The following is a 10,075-nucleotide window of genomic DNA, read 5'->3' as shown; positions in this document are numbered from 1 at the left end:
CACTGGTTAAACTGAAACTTGAATTTAAAAGCAAAACGTCCCTTTAAGACGAAGGAAGAAAAAAAGAGGAGAGTGATGTTTTTCTCTGTTGTGAATGCAGCAGTGGGTGGCTCATCCGTCCTCTCCCTGCCCTTCCTGCTTTCATTGTGGAGTTGAGGGGTTTGATATTGAACTTCAGGCTTGGAGTTGAGCCTGCTCTGCGGCCACAACCCCCGGACCCCCCGATCGCACAGAAAGAGAGAGAGAGACACACACAGAGTGAGAGAGAGAGAGAGGACATAATGTGACCTCTGCAGACAATCCTCTGGACAGGAAGAAGAAGCAGAGAGGAGATAGCAGAGAGGGGGAAATAAAAGAGACTGGATATGTTTGGGTGGGGGTGCATGTATGTTTGGATGGGTGCGTCTGTTTTTCCTGTTTTCGAGCTGTTTTTTTTTTTCTCTCTCTCCTTCTTGTTGCTCCAGTCTGGTATGAAACACTCTTAAAGCATCTGGTAATGTATTCTGCAGTCAGCTCTCAGCATTGCCAACACTGTGGGGCCCAGAGCTCCCAGCGCTTACAATCAAAGTGTGTGTGTGCGTGGATGGATGGAGGGGTGTGTGTGGGAGAAAAAGACAGGTTGATTTACATTACTATGTATGCACGGCATTCTCCACATAATGAACAGCTCCAGATTTCGTCTGCTTGGTAAATATTTGATGACTGAATGATTTTAGCTGGAGTCCTATAAGCTGCAGAGAGAACAGTTGTATTTCAAACCCCTCTCTCTCTCTCTTGTCCTCTTCCCATGTAAATAAGGCCAACTCCCCCCTAACTCCACACACCCCTCTGAGGCAGTTTAAAGACCCAACACTGTCTCCTTGTCTCCTAGACTACCAGCATACACTGGGGTCCTGTCGTGGCCTCTCTGTCTTTTGTGTTTGGGAGCTCACAGGGACAGAAAGAAAGAAAGGAAGAGAGAGAGAGAGGGGAAAAGAGGAAATGAAGGAGAAAAGCGGCTGAAAAAAAGATAACAAAGATGACATCACGGCTATGTTTTTATCCCACAAGTGAGAAATTGGTTTGTGGCCCGATGATGGCAATGATGATGATGAAGATGATGATTAGCCGAAGGCACAAAATGGGTGGCAGATCAGTCTGAGAGAGAGAGAGGGAGAGGAGAGGGAGAAAGAGAGAGAGAGAGAGGCCCAGGGCTGAATGGGGCATTGTGGGAAAGACAGTGGGCACACTGGGCAGTAACACAGAGAACACTAACTCACAGATCATGCCAGAGAGTCTGAAAACACCCACACTGGGCGACAATGGCAAACTTCATCGCTCCACTTGGCCTCTTCTGAATACACACATACAATGGCAGAATCCAAATAAGATGCTCTGTTATTCGGGAAATTCAACACACTAAATTCCTTCACTGCCTCTGTCCCTTTGACCGGCAGCAGATGGCCGGGGCCCGGCCTGAGAAACTGTGCACGTACGTGTGCATGTGTGTGGTCTTGCCTCTCTGTTGCATCATGGGTAAGTAAGGAGTAGCTTTGAAATGTGGGAAATAATGCTTTTAATGGGATGACAGGTGTCATATGGAAGTTATTTAACCCAGTTCTTTGTTTCTTCTTTGATTCAAATAGTATCGCTGAAATCTAACTTTTTCCTATCGTGACTTGGAAAATATTTCACTAAATCAGATAATGAAATGAGGCCTAATTAGAAAGAGGACTGAGGAGTAGCAGAGCCAACAGGTTTGACCTTTCTGTAGCTGGTCAGCTCTCTGCTGCCCCCCTCTGTCGCATGTGAGGAACTCCACACGTTTCTCCCCCAAGATTAAAAAAAAAAAAACAGGTGAGCAGACAAACAAAGACCATATGTGAAAACAATAAAGCGCAAATAAGACTGTTTCCACAAATGTAACGAAATAAAAGCTTTCTCAGAATACTGACTATACTTAATAGGGATGCACGTTATCGGTATCTGCAGATTATGGCTTGAAAATGACACATCCGCACCGATATTTTCCGCCAATAAAACAACACTTTATTTCTACCTAAATGCTCGATGATTCCCTAAAAAAGCTTGACATAATGTTACGGCATTAACACGGTGCAAGTGTGCGCGCACCACGCCTATTCCATCAAACATCAAGAAGGGTGCCAGATGTTTGCAGTATAGCAGATTTTGGCCAATACAATAAGAGTAGGCATCAGGTATCGAAATAGGCAATCAGCAAAAAGGGTTGGAAAATATCGGATATCGGCAAAAAATCCAATATCATGCATCCCTAATACTTATAGTCCCTAAATATTGACAAAGTATCTCCAAATAAAGACAAAGTATTTAAAATAATTTAAATTATCTCCAAAATAATGTATTAGCACTTCAAAATAATGCATTATTACCTCGAAATAATGCAGTAGTACTTCAAATGAATAACTAGTATCTCCAAATGATGAGTAAGAATCGTAACAAAATGACAATATTTCTTACTATAATGACTTTGTACGTCAGAATAATAGTATTATATCCCAGTTTTGACTATTATCGTGATAGTGATAGTGAGGATCTAAATATAACGACTTAGTATCTCAAAATGATCAAAAGTCCCTTAAGTGGTTACCTCATATGAATTATGAGCAACAGAAGCAAGAGGCTAAGGAAAGGTTTTCAAGACCAAAATGGAAACCATTACCAAAGAATACTTTTGATATGGACTTACAAAATGTTAAACTAAAAAGGCCTTTAGAGGAATAGTATATTTTCATAACTCATCTTAGCCTCTTGACCCAACATAGAAAGCTACAGAAGGCAAGGCAAGTTTATTTACAGAGCACCATTTATACATAAAGCGCTTTACACAGTTAAAAACAGAGCACGGATTAAGAACATTAACATTACAGAAGAAATATAACTATTGTTGTTTTTGATACTTTGAGTTCATTTTGCTGTGAGTACTTTTGTACTTAAAGAAAAGAGCAACTTCAAAAACACAACTATTACTAGTATATTTACTGATAGCTTATTGCTGCTTTTAATTCATTTAAAGCTGATTATGTTTGCCAATTTTTGTATGCAAATGTTTCATCAATATGATTAAATTATTGATTACAACCACAATCTCTGCTGCTTTGACCTGATGTTAAAAGTTTTTCTCTCTTATTCTGCAGTCAGTTTTAAAATGTTCTCTCTGCTTCACACTGTTCGTCCTTGGGGTGAGTAAACAGATCTCAGATCTGTGGAGGTGTCGTAAAATCGCCCTGGCCACTAACGTAACAAACACGTTTTTGTCGCCTTGCTCATCGAGTTGAAAAGAGTTATAGTAAGGAACTACTGAAATAAAATTGCTTTTTTTATCACAGAATTGCCCGTTTTTCGTCCTTTCATGATCAGTTTTGTTGACGTTACGACAGCCCAACGTCTGTAGTCGCTTTACGGCAGAGCGTGCTACTGGAGGTCAGGGGCATGTCGAAAACTCGAGCTCAGTAATCTGTCACGCTAAAATCTGGTGTTTTTACCTGGAAAACTGACTTACAATTGATCGTACTCACTGACAGGACAGCTTCAGCGGTTGGCGGTGAATGTACCAGCTCGTCGTTGACCAGTGTGTCTTAGGTTTTGAGTATTGCGACTTAGCTACTGCTTGCTAACGTCAGCCAGGTCGGCTCGGCTAGCAGCTCCCCCTGGCTCCAGTTCTCGCCAGGTGACCCCCTCGGATCTTTCGCAGCCATGGACAACAACCCACAAGGATCGGGGGGAATGAAAGGTGGTCTCGGGGGTCTGTTTGGAGGCGGTGCACCTGAATACTCCAACACGGAGCTGGCCGGTGTTCCCTGTAAGTATGATGTAATTTTAGCATAATGCTAGCGAGCTATGTGCTGTCACAGTGCTTCAGTTAGCTTCAAAGCTACCAGTATCAGCATGCTAACAGCTGTACTGTAAGACATCTTTGTGGCCTTGTATTTCTGATATTCTTTATACACAGGTGTTGAATTGTGTAAAAAAAAAAGATTATATATTAAATTATATTGTAATGTGATTTCAGTGACTGGAATGAGTCCTCTCTCCCCTTACCTCAATGTCGACCCTCGTTACCTGGTTCAGGTAAGCTACAGCTAACGTAGACTTCGTAACTGTTTCCGGTGTTGAATTAAATGAATTTGTTTTGCGCATTTTTTCACTGTTACAGCTGAAAACGTTGTGTTTTTGTAGGACACAGATGAGTTCATCCTACCTACAGGCGCTAATAAAACAAGAGGGAGGTTTGAGCTGGCTTTCTTTACAATTGGAGGATCCTGTATGACTGGTAAGAGACAAATAATACCACTAACAGCTTTATTAACTCTAACATGAGCATAATTTAAACCAGTCAGTAAGCTTTACGTTTGTTATACTTATATATTTGTTATACTTAAATGCTATAGCATATATGTGGTAACATGTTCCTGATTTGGAGAACATCCCTTCAGCCTAGTACAGCAAATAATGTTTGGGTGTCTATATATCATACTTTTTGGCACAAAGTGTAACAAGAGAAAATTGAATTTGATAGAATATGATTGAAATTTCTAATGCAAGTTAACCAAATGTGTCACTCAGCTTTTCTTTATTTCTTGTTTTGACTCCAGGAGCAGCACTTGGGGCTGTAAATGGTCTCAGGATGGGCTTGAAGGAGACGAGAGACATGGCTTGGTCTAAACCTCGTAATGTACAGTGAGTATGACGAGAGAGTTCTGTTTACTGGTGGTATTACTTTTTTACAATAATCATTGATCATCCTCTGAATGTTTGCTTTCTCTCCTCAGGATTATCAACATGGTGACCAGACAGGGTGCTTCATGGGCAAACTCTCTGGGCTCAGTTGGTAAGATTATTGTATTTAAACTCTTAAAGACATAAAGAATTTGAATGACTCAACTTTTGTGAAAACTTTGTGTGTTACAAACTTTTATTTTGCTAAGCTTTGTTTGTTTTATCTTTGCCGCTGCAGCCTTGTTGTACAGTGCTTTCGGTGTGGTGATAGAGAAGGCCAGAGGAGCAGAGGATGACGTCAACACAGTGGCTGCTGGGACGCTAACAGGGATGCTCTTTAAATCAGGCAGTAGGTGTCCTTTTTACTTGTATATACTGTATGTATGTGTGTGTGTTATTATTTATTGTTTCCTCAATATAAAATCCTCCTGTCGAAATATTGTAGTTTCAGAAGTTCTCATCAAAATGAATGGTTAACTGAGTTTAACTATCACAGCATGCTAGACCTTGAATTAGCTAAAATACTACATGAACATTATTTATTAATCTGTGAGTAATTCTTTATGTTTTTGGATTGTCTGTCTGCTCGTCTCTTGCTCATGAACACGATATCGAGGACACTTTAAGGCCACCTTTATCTCTTCAAATTTTGCACAAATATCCACCAGAACTCGAGAATAAACCGAGTAGATTTTGGTGGTCAAAAGTCAAGGTCACTGTGACCTTGCATCCCTTGATTCTAGTGAACCCTCCTAACTTACCTTCTCCTGCCTGAAGTAGTGTTTTCAGCCCTACCCATGTGGTACTTTTGTTGAATTCACATATCCTTACGTTACTACCTTTCTGTGATGCGTGTTTATTTTTTGTTAACACAAAGCTTCATCACTCATTTGGCCTCTTCTGTGTGTTTGCAGGCGGCCTTAAGGGCGTAGCCCGAGGAGGTCTTGCTGGTTTAGCCTTGTCCAGTGCCTACGCTCTCTACAACAACTGGGACCACATCACCGGCTCCTCGTCTTCATCGTCCAGGCTGTACTAACCTCTCCCTCACACATCTGCTTCCACATTAGGGCCAAATATCTCTCCCGGGACACAGCCTTTAACCACAGCGCTAAGAGGAATTAGACTCTGGTCAAATGCAGTGTGCTTTAAGGGAAGTCTGAGTTGGTCCCAGTTCACTGGTTTCCCCCTCATAGCAACTACCCTTTCAAGGTGCATTCTGGGAATTAAAAGATGTGTTTGACAGAAGATGATGTAAAAATGAGGACTTAAATCCGCCGGAAAACCAGACGCAGACCGTCCTATAACACCATTTGTCTTCATCCTGTGAGGTTTCCTTTTCCCTGCAGAAACAAGAAGACCCTGCGAGGATGTTACGTAGAGGTGTGTCATTTGTTTTATTATTGTTTATGGAAGTCTTCTTTGATTCTAGTACCTATGACTGTGGATCAAACGAGCCAATGTGACATCTGATGTGCGTCACAGGATGATTCACGTTCTGATTTTGGACTGAAAGACTCTTCTGTTGTAGGAGAGTGATGAGATTTTCAACTGCAAACACAGAGCGAAGCCTTACGGTCTGTTCTACTCTTGTATTTATTGAAGCGTATAAGCGGTGGGTTCTGTTTTACTGTGCACAAACGAATCACTGTAAAGCTGTACTGAATATGGGTGCTGTTCATGTGTCTCCATCAAACCCACTGTAATAACAACTGTAATAAAAAAATGGGAAATGTTGCCAAAGATTTTGCTTTTAACCGATTTTATTGCACAAAAGTAGACTGGATGTCATGAGTTGTGTATTTTGTCTCTTAGTTTGTAGTTCAGACTTAAAGACACGATGTGTCGGAAAACAATTATTGCACATTAAGAACATGTTTTAACATCTTTAAGTAGTTGTAACTTGAACATCTCTGGAAAACTGTAAAAAAAAAAGTTTGTAGCCACGTGCATCAGACATTAAACAGAGCTGAGCTTATGTTTGCTGTCGGTCAGGACGCCCTCTCAGTGCAGGAAGAAGTCCCTGATGCGCGTCGCCTCGATCCAGGGGATGTAGGCGGCGGTGCGGGTGAACACGCTGGGTTTGTTCTCCACAGTGCAGCCGATGGGGCCGAAGCTCACCACGCCGTGCACCTCCCAGCGGTCCCGCCCCAGCTGGCACAGCAGAGGACCACCAGAGTCACCCTGAGAGAAGAAGGAGGTGAGAGTTAAGGACTTGGGAGATTTAGATAAATAGATTAGTTGTTGTAAATTACAGTGGTACCTGGCATGCAGCAGGAGGGTCCTCGGTGTCCCTGAACCCGGCGCAGATCATCGAGTCTCGGACACGATCGCCCCAGAATTTCTTCTGCTTGCAGGTCTTGAAGTCGATGATGGGCAGGCGGGCTTGATTCAAAGCTTCAGCCAGAGACACATTCTCCTTCCCACCTGAAGAAGAACATTTAAGCTGCATCAGTTTCAGTTGTTAACCCCTGCACATAATAACTTAAACTACCCCTCTTTTTATCCTCCCTTTCCCATACTCACCCCTGGTGTCCCCCCAGCCTGTCACCCAGCAGTAGTGTCCTGGTTTCAGGCTGGTCTGCTTGCGCGGCAGGCAGGCGTAGCGGATGAAGTTTGAAGGGACGATCTCTGTGCCGGCCTTCACCAGGGCGATGTCGTAGTCCAGCTCGCTGTGAGCGGGGTAACGGAAGTTCTCGTGCCGGTAGATTCTCTTCACGGGGAAAATCCTCTCTGCCGTCTCCGAGCGCTTCAGCTGGTGCTTCCCCAGGACGATCCTCCAGCTCCCAGCATCCTCTGCTTTACCCCTGACAGACCCCAAAAAATAGTTAAAGTAATGTTCATGTTTTCTTTTTCTCTTCTACTTTGTTAATGGATGGGTTTCTTACTTTTGGAAGCAGTGAGCAGCAGTGAGGATCCAGCTCTTGTGGATGAGAGTTCCTCCACAGACATGTATGTAATGTTTACTTCCCCTAGGACGAACCTACAGGAGACAAACAGACAGCCTTCTCAGTGAAGTAAGATTAAATTAAATTTCCAGCTCTCTCTCACACAGAACCCCTCACACATTACCTGATAAATCCATCTAGCATAATTCTGTTTTTTAAGGGTTATTTGACAATTTGACCAGGTGTTCTTACACTGTACCTACAGCCTTTGTAACAGCCTCACAGCTAGTTATCCTTCATTCATTCAAGGAGCTTTGCGAGAGAGCTCAGAGCTTCTATAACCTTATCTAAAACTTGGATGTACAAATGTCAGGAAACCAAATACCATTAAAAAATATTCTTAGAGCAATAAAGAACCATACAACTGAGCAATTTAATTCAACTTGGTGAACCACAGTATGTAATTCTTTCACAAGAGGTCTCTCAGTGAAAAACAATGACAAAAGACTTATTTTGAAGTTGGTAAAGTAGCGTTGGATCATGGGAGTTGTTGTCCTCTTTTTTTAAGAACAACCATTGCTCAAGATGAAAATCTATCCAACTGTTCATTCTTTCCCCAAAAAGAAGGGCGACCAAATGATTTGCACAATTACCTTGAATAAGATTGATTCAGTATTTCTGTGCTTTTGAACTTTGAAACAAATATTGCAGGTAAACAACTCAACAAAAACGTAGAATGGGTCGAGTTGTTTTCAGCCTTTTTAAAAACTGAAACATCTTAAGCCCAAGCAATAAATCCACTACAATGTATGAGCTCATCTCAGATATACAGTACACCTCGGATGTCATTTAGAGCCATGGTTCTCAGCTGGTGGGTCGGGACCCAAACGTTTCGCAGATGTGTGCTTGAAAAAAAATAAAGTTGTGGCAGAATGTCTGTGCTGCGCTTTTATTTTGTGCATGGAGTAGTCGTGTAGTTTATTCACACTCCATGTATTCACTGATTGTGTAATCCCAGCTACAGTTACATTCGTGAAACTTGATGGTTGCATTTATGTTGCACTTTTTTAGTTTATTTCTATAGAGGGAATATTTTCCTTTTTGTTGACATACTGTGATGTTTCGTTTCCATCTCAGGTCCAAACTGAACACAAAACATTTAGGTCGCGATTTGACAGTAAGAAGGTTCTGATTTAGAAACTGTGCTCTAGTGCGCAGTTTGTCCAGCAGAGAGCGCTGACAAGTTACTTTTTCAACTTTTTTGCTGCATACTAATGATGGTCAGAATATTCAATGCATATAACAATGAACTAATCCAGATCCTACGACCCTTTGTGTGTTGATCTGAGTGTCTTCCCTTCTTTTTGTTTAGTGTTTCCGGCCCATCAGCTCTTTGTTCGGTTTTGGTTTGGGTATGTTTTTTATTTATTTTGTTGATATGTAATAAATAAATCGTAACAATGAGAATAAAACAAATGGGTGAAAATTTGTTAACAGATTTTTTACAATTCCACAGTTTCAATATTTAAGATAAAGTAATTTAACATAATCATACATATTTATGCTTTCCTAATAATTCATATTATGGACATTTTCCAGGATACACTATCAGAATCAGAATCGGCTTTATTGGCCGGGTATGTACACATACAAAAAATTTGACTCCGGTTTAACTTTGTTTTCTTCATACACTTAAACATTAAATATCAAACTAGTATCTGAAGCCAACAATGGATGACGGATTAATTCAAAAGAATTGACTCTAAACTAAAATAATAACTGTTTATGGCACCTTAGGAACGATATGAGTTACCTGCAGTGAGACCTGCCAGGGCCAGGAGTGAGGTCTGGCTTCGTTTCCAGACACAATCCTCTCGGCCATGTTGGGCTTGAAGTGAGCCATACCACAATCCTTAGGCCAGTCTGGGAGGAGACACAAACAGCAACATAAAGAACCAGAAAATAAAAACTCTCAAGTGTTTAGAAGTGTGCGTTCCTGTGCGTCCTCACCCAGGTGGAGGATCTTGGGCTGAGGCTGTCGTCCGGGGGTGAGTGTGTATGCAGCTGCGGGCAGAGATGCCTTGCTCAACAGCAGCGGCAGCAGCACAGACAGAAGGAGAAGCAGAGGAGGTCCAGGTACAGCCATCTTCATCCACAGAATCACCGGCCGGCACACATCACAGGCTATTTATACCAGGCAGCAAGCACACGCAGATGTACATACACAGGTACACATACAGTACACACACAACAGCACACCTCCAGGGACAATAAGCTGTATCACAACAAAGGCCGAACACTGGATTGTTCTCCTCTAGCTGTGAGTTTCCACTGCAGCTGAGAAAAAGGGGATTTCATGGAGTCCCATCAGCACTTTCACATACATATAGTATGCTCACAGTACAGCAACATGCACACGGGACAAAGCCAATACTGCACTGTACACACACAAA

At 42.0% G+C, this 10,075-nt stretch overlaps 2 protein-coding genes across 2 annotated transcripts; one reads left to right on the top strand and one right to left on the bottom strand.

Moving 5' to 3' along the window:
* The first annotated feature begins 3,440 nt into the window (after window positions 1-3,440).
* Window positions 3,441-6,467, top strand: timm23a (translocase of inner mitochondrial membrane 23 homolog a (yeast)). Its single transcript, XM_069664598.1, has 7 exons — window positions 3,441-3,820; window positions 4,031-4,089; window positions 4,198-4,291; window positions 4,614-4,698; window positions 4,791-4,849; window positions 4,976-5,086; window positions 5,652-6,467. Exons 1-7 carry the CDS (start codon window positions 3,715-3,717, stop codon window positions 5,771-5,773), a joined length of 636 nt encoding a protein of 211 aa, XP_069520699.1. The 5' UTR covers window positions 3,441-3,714; the 3' UTR covers window positions 5,774-6,467.
* Window positions 6,468-6,738: 271 nt separating this feature from the next.
* Window positions 6,739-9,774, bottom strand: LOC138594001 (elastase-1). The gene is made up of 6 exons (XM_069665092.1): window positions 9,633-9,774; window positions 9,436-9,545; window positions 7,623-7,717; window positions 7,261-7,541; window positions 6,998-7,161; window positions 6,739-6,918 (listed from the first exon to the last, which is right to left on the bottom strand). Exons 1-6 carry the CDS (start codon window positions 9,772-9,774, stop codon window positions 6,739-6,741), a joined length of 972 nt encoding a protein of 323 aa, XP_069521193.1.
* Window positions 9,775-10,075: the final 301 nt, after the last annotated feature.

The sequence above is a fragment of the Semicossyphus pulcher genome, unplaced genomic scaffold (genome assembly GCF_022749685.1).
Source record: "Semicossyphus pulcher isolate SPU_LCO1_2020_fin unplaced genomic scaffold, fSemPul1.0.p SCAF_16, whole genome shotgun sequence".
NCBI lineage: Eukaryota > Metazoa > Chordata > Actinopteri > Labriformes > Labridae > Semicossyphus > Semicossyphus pulcher.
The sequence above is the reverse complement of the archived record's forward strand: the minus strand, read 5'-3'. Positions and strand labels throughout refer to the sequence as shown.

Coding starts and splice junctions, on each gene's coding strand:
- timm23a (XM_069664598.1), top strand. CDS start 3,715: ATGGACAACAACCCACAAGGATCGGGGGGAATGAAAGGTGGTCTCGGG. Junction 4,090..4,197: donor ACCCTCGTTACCTGGTTCAG/GTAAGCTACAGC, acceptor GTGTTTTTGTAG/GACACAGATGAGTTCATCCT. Junction 5,087..5,651: donor GATGCTCTTTAAATCAGGCA/GTAGGTGTCCTT, acceptor GTGTGTTTGCAG/GCGGCCTTAAGGGCGTAGCC.
- LOC138594001 (XM_069665092.1), bottom strand. CDS start 9,774: ATGAAGATGGCTGTACCTGGACCTCCTCTGCTTCTCCTTCTGTCTGTG. Junction 7,542..7,622: donor GCTGCTCACTGCTTCCAAAA/GTAAGAAACCCA, acceptor GGGGTCTGTCAG/GGGTAAAGCAGAGGATGCTG. Junction 7,162..7,260: donor AGGCTGGGGGGACACCAGGG/GTGAGTATGGGA, acceptor GTTCTTCTTCAG/GTGGGAAGGAGAATGTGTCT.